Genomic DNA, 12,184 nt, shown 5'->3' with positions numbered 1-12,184 from the left:
ACAAAATTACCATTTTCACACTAGTATAGAATGAAAATAGGATTATTTTGTCTTTTAAATCAGCGCGGTGCACTGATTTTCTTTTGCATGTTTGTCACACTTAAATGTTTCAGATCACCAAACAAATTGAATTATTACGCAATGACAACACAACTGAGCACAAAATTCATTTTGTAAATGAAACGTTTTATTATTAAGGGAGAAAAAAACCCCAAACCTACATGGCCCTGTGTGAAAAAGTGATTAAGCCACCCTTAGCAGCAACAACTGCAATCAAGCATTTGTGATAACTTGCAATGAGTCTCCTACAGTGTGGAGGAATTTTGGCCCACTCATCTTTGCAGAATTGTTGTCATTCAGCCACATTGGAGGGTTTTCCAGCATGAAGCGCCTTTTTAAGGGGCCGCACGGTGGTCTAGTGGTTAGTGGCATGTTGGCCACACAGTCACAGTCACAAGATCGGGAAGACCTGGGTTCGAATCTTTGGGCATTTCTGTGTGGAGTTTGCATGTTGTCCCCATGCGTGGGTTTTCTCCGGGTACTCCGGTTTCCTCCCACATTCCAAAAACATGCATGTTAGGTTAATTGGAGACTCTAAATTGTCCATAGGTATGAATGTGAGTGTGAATGGTTGTTTGTGTATATGTGCCCTGTGATTGGCTGGCGACCAGTCCAGGGTGTACCCCGCCTGTCGCCCAAAGTGAGCTCGTATAGCTGGGACAGGCTCCAGCATACCCACGAACCCGAATGAGAAGAAGCGGCATAGAAAATGGATGGATGGAAGCGCCTTTTTAAGGTCATGCCACAGCATCTCAATAGGATTCAGGTCAGGACTTTGACTAGACCACTCCAAAGTCTTCACTTTGTTTTTCTTCAGCCATTCAGAGGTGGACTTGCTGGTGTGTTTTGGATCATTGTCCTGCTGCAGAACCCAAGTTGGTTTTAGCATGAGGTCACGAAAAGATGGCCAGACATTGTCCTTCAGGATTGTTTTGGTAGACAGCAGAATGGTTCCATTTATCACAGCAAGTCTTCCAGGTCCTGAAGCATCAAAACAGCCATCACACTACTACCACCATATTTTACTCTTGTTCTGAAATGAGGCATTACTTTTACATCAGATGTAACGGGACACACACTTTCGAGTTAAACTTTTGTCTCGTCAGACCACAGAGTATTTTCCCAAAGACTTTGGCGATCATCAAGGTGTTTTCTGGCAAAATTGAGATGAGCCTTAATGTTCTTTTTGTTCAGCAGTGGTTTTCGTCTTGGAACTCTGCTATGCAGGCCGTTTTTGCCCAGTGTTTTTCTTATGGTGGAGTCATGAACACTGACCTTAACTGAGGCAAGTAAGGCCTGCAGTTCTTTGGATGTTGTTGTGGGGTCTTTTGTGACCTGTCACTGCGCTCTTTGCTTTGGTTGGCCGACCACTCCTGGGAAGGTTCACCACTGTTGCATGTTTTCGCCATTTGTGGATAATGGCTCTCAATGTGGTTTGCTGGAGTCCCAAAGCACGGGGCCATGTAAGTTTGGATTTTTTTCTCCCTTAATTATAAAAATTTCATTTAAAAACTGCATTTTCTGTTCAGTTTTGTTGTCATTGACTAATATTTTAATTTGTTTGATGATCTGAAACATTTAAATGTGACAAACGTGCAAAAAAATAAGAATTTAGGAAGGGGGCAAACACTTTCACACACTGTAGTCTTTTGAGCATGAACTGATGAAGCATGCCCAGATGAGAGGTGAGACATCTTCTAAGACGACCCGAAAAGATTTCTATAGTACAAGTAGCAGAGCACAGACGTACTGTAATAAAAATGGTTGGGGGGGTGGTAGTGTAAATGCACATACATACTGTATTCCTATTAAGATGATTTTCAATATCTTCTTGGATAAAGTATATGTTAAGTGTATATCCGTACATATCTTAACCAACACTTACCTACAGTGCGTTCCATTTGCTGACATTTTTAAATGTGTACATAGCTTGCAAAACAAGCTCCACCAAATTCTCCTTTATTGTCTAATGTCCGCTCTGTCGTCCACAAGTTGCAGTTGCATTCTCTGTGTACGTTTTCTGCTTGAAAAGTGCTCGTTTATGGTCAACTTTCCTTTATGTTGCAACACATTGCACGTGGTTTACCCCGCGTTCAATGGGAACATGGGCGACGCGTTGAGCATGATCTGTAGTGCTGATTTTTGTTAGTAAATGAGAGACGATGAGAGATTATCATCACACCTCCACATCTCTGTCAGTGGAAACAAGGAAGTGAGGACGTGGGTGAGCCATGCAGGGACACATTTGATTGCTTAAACAGTAGAGTGCATTTTAGGTCTATCGGTGAAAATGACGACGATTGGCCAAAATGTGCGGGGAAATTGTGGGAATTGGGCAAAGGTGCGAAGTTTCATATCATTCGCAAGGATTGGTTGAATTTTGCATGAATTGGGGCAATCGTAACGTCGCAAAATCCTGGAGGGTCTGACTATTGGTCCTCTGACTGCCTTAACATAGTTTGTGAGGTTTGAAGTCATTTGCAAACACATTAGAGGCGGTGTGTGTGTGTGTGTATGATGGCAAGAAAAGCTCTGACTTTCTTGGGGAGAAGTTGCCACCCGGTTTTCACGTATCGATCTTCCAGAATCATATATACTGTGCAGTAAGTCGACTGCAGTACAGTTCATTTCAGTTTGGTCATTTTTCAGATTTGTTATCCCAATAACATTGCAACAATCGTCAGGGAGTGAAAGGTGGTATTCTACAGATCAATTACTTGGGTATTCGGCATAAGCTTTGACGATCGAAATGCCAAAAAAACCTGAAAAATGACCAAACTGAAATGAACTGTACTACCCAAATATAAGACAGCATATTTTTCCTTACAAAGCAGTCGATATCAGAAATGTTTGCGATATCAGAAACAATTACATTGACTAATTAGTTCATCAGTCCTAGCAACCCATTTTGTTTGCTCTCATATCCCATTCCTAATTCCTTAAACAGCAAATGTGCAGTTTTAGTATCATGGAGGCGCTAGGAAGTAAACTGCTTAGTGAGCGACTTCCATCCACATTAGGCCACTGAGTGACTTTAACGTACGTCGGTTTGAAGTCATTTGCAAACAGATGAGGCATGGAAGGCCAAATAAGGTAGAAAAAAAAGAGTTTCCACCAAGAAATGGCTAAAATAAAATATGTCATATTTAAAAAAAGGCCCACATTTCCACAGCTGCGCGCACTTTCAAATACTGTAGCTCCTGATAAGCTTGAAGTTTCCAAGCCTGTCTGCATTTTCTGAAGCTGATACAGCAGTTATTCACTCTATACAGTATACAGTATTTGATTGAAAAGTCTTGTGGACGTATAGCCTGGTGCTTATTCATACAATCAGCAACTACAGGCCAGTTGCTTTTTTAAGCATTGGGCCTCTGCAAGCTCAGATAGCTCTTAAGTGGCCTCTGGCTGCATTCTCGTATAAAAAAGTCCTACAGTCAAGTGTGCATTTTTCAACCAGAGAGCGTGAAGAGCTCAGTGTGTGTGTGTGTGTGTGTGTGTGTGTTGATATAGTGGAGAAAAAAAACGTTTCTTGTAAGACTGTGTTGAATATGAAGCTAATGCGTTCACCAGCCACTTCACCTCCAACTTTTTTTTTTTTTTTTCACTTCACCTCCAACTCAACCACTGGCCGTTTAACTACTTTTACTTGGTAGGCGGGCTTACATTGGTGCCTTTATTTTGAAAGTTGTTGTTCCCATTGTAAATCATGGAAATGGAAACCATTCGTTCCAGGGTCAAACTGCAGCCAGGGAAAAACCTTTATTTCCTTACTGGCTATCTTTTTAGTAACATTTCAACATTTGTAACTGTCTTTCAAGTGTAAAAAGAAGTTGTCAGCTGTGTATTGTAGTCCGCTCCGAGTTCCATGTTTGCCGCCTATCATGACACATTTACCAAAACGATCACCATTGTGAACTTTTATTCACCATACAAGTAATGTCTGTTTGTAACAAGTCTTTACTGTCCTACATGTTTAAAAACAAGTTTACCACAGAATCCTAAAACTATATATAATAAAATGAACCGACTCAACCTTTGATGACATGTGTTGACTTCATGTGTCGCACTTCTGTCGTATAAGTGTAAAAACAAGTTAACAGCTGTGTATTATAAGTTGAAAACAAAAACCTGTGTGGTCGGTCTTAAATGTGATGACTTGTCAGCAAGAGAATTGACCTGGAATATGACTCTCTTCATATTAAGGCTAAAACCAGTGTCCACTTGATGTCGACTTATCGTTGCTTCAGCCATATTCTACTGAGAAACCAGGACAGAGACCACTATCGTCTGTTTTCATATCTCTACATTGTGATAAGTTCCATTACCAGGTCTATGGTTGTCCGGGTGGTGAGTTGGCTCCAACGGCAGGGGAGGACGCCAGTCAGACCTGGCAAGCCCAATTATGTTGTGAGGGTCTGCTGGCAACATCAGGTGGAGTTTCCTGTCAGAAGGAGTTTCAATTCCCACCTCTAGGAGAGCTTCGACCATGTTCTGAGGGAGGCAGCGGACAATGACTCCAATTGGGCCTTGTTCCATGCCTCCGTTGTCGACGCGGCCAATCAGAGCTGTGAGGGATGCCGTCAAGCAGAAGAAGGAGTCCGATCGGGCCTTTTGGGTCCAAGAGACTGTGGTAGCAGCTGATAGGTACTGGGTGGTGGTCACCGAGACAACAACTTAAACGTGGGACAAGTTTGAGGAAGCCTTAGACAATGACTTCCAGACCATAATCTGCCATCCCAGAAGGCTGAAGCAGTGCAGGGTCAACACCGTGTATGGTGGGGATGGTGTGCTGCTGACATTGTGGAACGGTGGAAGGAATACTTGGAAGACTCCTCAATCTAGTCGTCATGTCCAGTGAGGAAGCAGTGACTTGGGACTCTCTGGTGGGCTCTGCGGTCGCTTCTCCCATCTGCTGGGGCTGAGGTTGCCGAGGTGGTCAAAAAGCTACTGGTTGGCAAGGCCCCAGGGGTGGACGAGTTCCTTACAGCTCTGGATGCTGTGGGGCTGTCTTGGTTAACAAACTGTGCAACATCACGTGGACATTGGGGGCAGTGCCACAGCCAGGGTGATGAGGAGATCCAGTTTGATGGCTGCGGGATTGGGTCTCTGCTTTTTGCGGATGATGTGGTCCTGCTGGCTTAATCAGGCTATGTTCTTCAGCTCTCGCTGGATATGTTCATAGCTGAGTGTGAAGCAGCTGGGATGACAAACGACACCTCCAAGTCCAAGTCCATGGTTCTCGGCCGAATAAGGGTGGAGTGCCATCTTCAGGTCGGGGATGAGATCCTTCCCCAAGTGGAGGAGTTTAAATACTGCTGCTGCTCCAGATGTGCTCCTCTAAATGAGCCAGGTGTAGTGGTCAGGATTCGGGGCATGTCTGACCAGTAGAAGACCTTGAGGAAGATCCAGGACACGATGGCGAGACTACAGTCATGGAAAAAATGATTAGACCACCCTTGTTTCTTCAGTTTATTGATCCATTTTAATGCCTGGTACAACTAAAGGTACCTTTGTTTGGACAAATATAATGATGATAACAAATATAGCTCATAAGAGTTGCATTTAAGAGCTGATATCTAGCAACTTGCATGGTTTTCTTGATAATAACCAAAATCACTTAAGTTCTTACATGAATAGCTGTAGCATTGTACTGCCAAAAAATGTAACTCTTATGTGCTGTTTTTGTTTTCATTGTTATATTTGTTCAAATAAATGTACCTTTAGTTGTATCAGGCATTAAAATGAACAAGAAACCATTTTTTCCATGACTGTATGTCTCTCAGCTGGCCTGGGAATGCCTTGGGATCTGCTGGAAGGAGCTGGACGAAGCAGCCAGGGAGAGAGAAGTCTGGGCTTCTCTACTGAGGCTGCTGCCTCTGCAACCCTTCCCCGAATAAGCGGAGGAAGATGGTCTATGGTTACCATCACGTCTTTCCTCAATGCCATCACTGGTATGAAAAAACACATAAAATCCCAAAGAAAAAAAAGTCGCAATTAGTTCCCGTTGCAGGTCTATGGTTATCATCACACATCAAACCTGCAATATACAGTAGATACAGTAGCTGTCATTATGGGGATTCCTCCGAAGTGAGAAAGAATCTCTAAACCCAATAATATACCTCTCACGATTACTAAACACGTTTTAAATTCAGTTGTATACATGGAGAAACAATGGCAGGCGTACAGTATACAGTGTTGTAGTTGCAAAACGTGCAATTATACAACATCACATCATGTCAAAGCATCTTCCTGCTCGAAAACGTTGAGTGAATTGATTTGTGAGACAGCGCCCTCTGCTGGATTCATAGCTGCAGCACTCTTTTTCCTACCTGCAGATAGCGCCATCAAACCACTTTCCATTTAAATTACAAAAAAAAAAACTAAATGTTTACACTTTAAAGCAGATACAAGAAATTGGCGAAGGGAGCGAATACCAAAACCACAAATAGTCAGAGATCTGCTGTATATTAAAATGGACATTGCTTTAGCCATATTGTACTGAGCATCTAGGACAGTGACACCTTCCGTTGCTACGCTGCTGCTACATCACAATTAGTACAATTTCCAGTTCTATGGTTAGCATCACATCTTTTGTCTGTGCCATCACCGGTAAATGGAAAAGCAAATTTAGAGGCACATTTTCCCAAACTTTTGGTAAGTTTCCAACCTTTAGGGTGTCGAGAGTCTGAGCTTTGCTTGCGTGTCTTGTTATAAAGTGCTAATGAGGCTTTTAACTAATCTGTCGATGTGGTGTGGTTGATTGGAAACCTTGTCAAGCCAACAAATGCGCTGGCTTTTATGTTCATGAGCTTTGATTGCCTCCCACATGCGGCGCCAGCTAATTAAGAAATGCACAAGAGCTTGTGGGAGGCAACACCTGCACACGCTAAAAAACAGCAATTTATGAATGTGACTTTTATCATCCACCACAGGTTAACAAGACAGAGGACAAGTCGCTGGAGGAGCGGGGACGCATCATGATTTCCCTCAAGTACAACACCCAGAAGTCCTGCCTGGTGGTGGGCATCATACGCTGCGCGCACCTGGCCGCCATGGACGCCAACGGCTTCTCCGACCCCTACGTCAAAACGTGAGCACGCCTATCCGCGTCTGTCTCGTCATGGTAACAAAAAGTACAAGACATACAAAAATATTGGGACACAGCATGGGTCATTACACCAGCAGGAAGTGACAGTGGTCAAAGGTCACCGTTGTACTGTACTTCACCCCATAGGAGTATCCCTGCGGTGGCTGAGAAACTGTGAAACACTTCAACATTTCAGAAAACAAATTAACCAAAGTTGAAACGCATTAACAAAAGACGAAAGAAATTACAATCACTCAGACCAGAAAGAGAATATACCAAAGCCCAGGAATTAGCGCTAAACATGTGAGTGTGCATGGTGTGTTGCATAAAGACATGACATAGTTGAAAATAGCCTGTCATAATATCAAACAGCCATGACAGCTTATCTTCCGCATCAAACACACTATGTTCTGCTATTTAAAGCAAATATTTCTAGGCAGACCAGTCCAGGGTGTACCCTGGCTGTCTCCCGAAGTCAGCTGGGATAGGCTCCAGCATGCCCCCGCGACCCTAATGAGGAGAAGCGGTATAGAAAATGGATGGATGGATTTCTAGGCAGAGCGCTACAAGATAATTAATTAAGGATTGCACAAAGTGATGTTCACACTGTATGTGACACCCCCATGGAATAACATAACAGCAAAACAATGAAGGACACGTACAAGAATGTATTCATACAGACTGACTTGTTAGAAGCATTATGTTCATCTGCTATATCAGTATGTCTGATGCGGAAGATAAGCTTTCACTGCTGTTTGATTGTCTTGTTTTCAACTATGTCATGTCTTTATGCAACAAACCATGCACACTCCCACGTTTAGAGCTTTGAATGACACCGTTATTGGCCATTCCTGTCAATCTGGGCTTTAGTATATTCCCGTTCCGGTTTGTTTCGCCTTTTGGTAATGTATTTCCTAAAAATGACGTGTTTTATTTTTGTTAATGTGTTTTGTGAAAAGTTCATTTGTTTCGACTTTGGTTAATTTGTAGTGTTTCACAGTTAAAGTGTTTTGCACTTTTCAGACATCGTGGGAAACCCATAGTGTCGGAAAGGATACATTTGTCCAAAATCTCTTAGAGTTAAGATTCTAATGATCTTAGCCTCACCTATGATTGATTCATTTATTGATTAAGAGGTGTGTCCCTAGACTTGAGTCCGTTTAATGTACTTTGATCAAAAAATGGCATTTAGAAATAGATGGTGCATTAAAAAGGTCAATGTCCTTGGGGCATACTGATGTTTATTGCTATATTTGTATTTTTTGTATTATTATTGAAGATGTGCTAAAGGGCCAAACCATTAGGAACAGCTCCCAGTATGATGCTTTGCTGAACTGCAACCACAATAAAAAAAAAACAAAAATAATAATATATAAAATAAATATCACAAAACAAGCATTATTATCGTTGTAAAAGCACAATTTTGGACAATGGAGTGAATGGCCTTTACGTTGACAAGTCTTAACACATACACAAACACACACACACACACACACACACACACGCCAAACATGAAGTACATTCAGAGTCACTTCTAGTTCGTGACGCACGTTCTTCTAAACACATTTCTGAAATCGTAAGTGCAAAGCAGTCATAATAAATGTATTTTTAGTCCACGCACAATGCACTGCAATGGATTAGCTGAGTTTTTTTTTTTTTAAAAAAGGAGGCAAGACTTGCTGTAATTATCAGTGCAGCATAAAAGCCACGCCACGCTGAGACGCCGCTCACAGATGCAATTTGAAGGCGAGTCCTTTTTTTTTTTTTTAATCACACCTGAGCATTTCCCCTAGTCTTTCATCCGGCTGAGCAATGAAAGTGCAATTCATTTCCGACACCGCTGTGCGCACCTCCAGAACAAAAGCGCCGGGAGAGAGGAAAGGGTCTGGCGATAATTTCCAACAGTTTTTGGGTGTGAGAAAAAATCTCTCCGGAGCTTGAAGGACACGCCGACAGATAATAGATTGACTTTCCTGGCTGGCTGGATAGGAAAGGAAGGGCACACATTGGCTGCGTATACAGAAACAGTCGATTTCTATTTTTTTGTGACCCCACCACAGTAGAGAACCAGTGATAGAAAAGTGTGATGATAACCATAGAACAGGAAATTGAACCTCCTGTGATGTAGCGGTACTATAACAACGATATGTCTGTGTGCTGGCTGCTCAGTACAATATGGCTAAAGGCAACATCTCGTGAGACTTCAACTCAGTGAGGATCTAAAGGATGCTTTTTCTTTGACTTGTGAGCGTGTCTGTCTGTGTGTGTGTGCGTGTGTGTGTGCTTGTGTGTCTTACCACCACGGAAGACAGCTAATTATTGCACGTAATGGGCCGCCTACAAAGGCCGCTATTAAAACACCTCCAAAAACCTCCAACAAGGTTTTATGGTTTTATATCCATGCTGTGCCCATGTAGTAACAGGCACATTCATGAGAACATAGAATACTTACAGTATGTTGCTGTATTTTGGTCGTTTTAAGCATTACCGGAACTTCCTTCCCTGGGCGGCTCGATTTCACATGACAATAAAGAAAGGAACGCTACAACGAGCGTTAAAGGAAAACTTGACTTTTCCTTCAATTTTGCTTATCATCCACAATCCTTATATGAGACATGAACACATATGTCGTTCTAGTTTCTGTGTGTTTTAAAGATACAAAAACAGATTCAAAAGAGACAGCTCAGTATTGTACGTATGAGTATTCCAAAAATACTCCAAAAAGCACCAACAACTCTCTATTTACATATAATGTAACGTGCATATCAACCAAGCTACAGCAACATTGTTATTATTATTATTATTAACATTGTTACGCCAATCAAACTATGTTACTGGCGTAGTGACACTTAGCCATGACACACCGGCTAGCTACTCGCCAGCTAGCAACTAGCTTCACCTGCAGCGTGTCAGACCACTACTAGATTTGAGCTGACACCATTGCTGCTGTGTTTTTATTTTGGAAAAGTTAACGCCAGGTTTGGTAGGTGTAGCATTCGTTTCTATGTTGCTATGTGATGTCAATGCACTGAGTACTTCCAAGTTCCAGCAATGCTTAGAATGGCCAAATAACATCAAAGTACTTATCATGAATGTACCTGTTACTACTTGATCACAGCATGGATATAAAACCATCAAACCTTGTTGGAGGTTTTTGGAGGTGTTTTAATAGCGGCCTTTGTAGACGGCATTGATCTATCCCATTACACGCATTAATGAGCTCCCTCTTTTTGTCTGTTTTTATATCTTTAGAACGGTCAGTTTTCCTTTAACTGTTCCAAACTCAAAAACAAAAACACAACAGCAGTAATGGCAGCTCCTATATGTAGCTAGCTGCTTTTCGGTCATGGCCTGAAGCATTGTGAGCATGGCGCTCTGAGCGAATGTGTGTCGAAGCTAGTCGCTAGCCGTCTAGTAGCTAGCCAGTGTGGTGTGGCATGGTGTCACTACACCAGGACCTTAGTTCTTTCAGCGTAACAATGTTAATAATAATAATAACAATGTTGCTGTAGCTTGATTAATATGTCACGTCACATTATATGTAAATGGAGCGTTGTTGGCGCTTTTTTGAGTTATTTTCAGAAGGCTTTAAAGGTGGAAAAGGGGCTTCACATTACGTGCATTCTTTTTTATATCTTTCGAATGCACAGAAAAGAGAAACACATATGGGTTCATGTCTCACATAAGGATTGTGGATGATGGGCAAAATTCAGAACAAAGGTTTTCCTTGAGAGTATTTTTATGACAAAACGTCCTTGTTAACAGCCTGTTAGCATGGAAACCAAAAGTGCAGGTCATTGACCCCCAGCTCTGCTTCCTGTCTATGATGTCATCAGCAGCTGATTCTGTAGTTCTTTGCTAAATAACACAGCTAAGCCATGAGTCACTGGCTTCTTATTGATCACGGCTGCAAAATAAGCCAAAATGGAGCCAAAAAAAAAATTGCAAGTGCCAGCATTTTAATAAAGAAGGTGAGAAACACTATTGAATTCAAGAAATAACTCATGGCAAAACACAAAAGTAGCGCCCACGTTGATCTCGCTGCCATATCGTGTCTTTGGCAACAATCAGTGAAGGTAAAAGAAACCTCAAATGTTCATTTATCCCTTTCATTCATCATCTATATGTATTTATATGAATTTGAATGGTTTTCTGCATGTAAAAATGTAATTGTACAACTTTAAAAACATGGTTTGAGTTAACATTTTTAGCTTGGATTTACATTATTTCTTAAGGTAAAAATGGATTTGTGTAGCAGAGTTTCGGTTATAGTCATAGACATTATATATTATAGACATTATTATAGACATTCTGGAACAAATTAATGATGCTAACCAAGGTCCAGGTGTACATTATTTCCTTTGGGACAAAAGTGTTAGTGCCTGCGCATTTTACCATTTTCCAGGCTACCTCAGGGTGAGCCGTCTCATTAGGTCACAGCCGCCGTCGACATCCATAAAGAATGACAACAAACAGTAAATGCTCATAGCCAACAGCAGCAGGACTTTGTGATGTAATGCTTGTTTTGGATGAAGGGCAGAACCACAGCTCCCTCTAGCGGACAGAACAACAAAACAACTTGGACGTGCACTCACAGTGAATGAGGCTTCCCTTTGACTCATGATATGTCATGTAAAATACTTCCTGATACTTCTTCAATCATTGTCTAATTATTGTTGATGAATTGAAGGATGGTGTAAGCTGACCGGAATGTGTTATTTTCCTTTCTGGGACGGCCGCTCCATCGTCACTCAGAACAACAAAACAAAAGTGTGTAAAATTGTGAAAAGTAAAAAAAAAAAAAAAAAAAAAAAAAAAAAAAGCAAAATAGGAGCATTTCCTGATAATATTACCCATCTATAAGCGAGATAGACGAGGGAATAAAATGCACCAGGAATAAAATGCAATATAAAATACTAATAATTAGGCCAACATTAGCAGACGTAAACGTGAGTACTCATGCCAACACTGCCATCTAGTTGTCACAACGATATACAACAAGAAGACATACCTCAAAGATTTGAATTTTCTTTTTCC

The 12,184-nt window shown here is 41.5% G+C and overlaps 1 protein-coding gene across 2 annotated transcripts in view; it reads left to right on the top strand.

Moving 5' to 3' along the window:
* The window catches only part of doc2b (double C2-like domains, beta), a 157,091-nt gene that overhangs the window by 132,275 nt on the left and 12,632 nt on the right, over positions 1 to 12,184 (top strand). For both annotated transcript variants that reach the window (XM_054754563.1, XM_054754562.1), the window contains one exon: positions 6,993 to 7,150. In XM_054754563.1, the coding sequence (XP_054610538.1) occupies positions 6,993 to 7,150 (158 nt within the window). The remainder of the gene's footprint in view (positions 1 to 6,992; positions 7,151 to 12,184) is intronic.

This window comes from Dunckerocampus dactyliophorus, chromosome 16 (genome assembly GCF_027744805.1).
Source record: "Dunckerocampus dactyliophorus isolate RoL2022-P2 chromosome 16, RoL_Ddac_1.1, whole genome shotgun sequence".
Lineage (NCBI taxonomy): Eukaryota > Metazoa > Chordata > Actinopteri > Syngnathiformes > Syngnathidae > Dunckerocampus > Dunckerocampus dactyliophorus.
The sequence above is the reverse complement of the archived record's forward strand: the minus strand, read 5'-3'. Positions and strand labels throughout refer to the sequence as shown.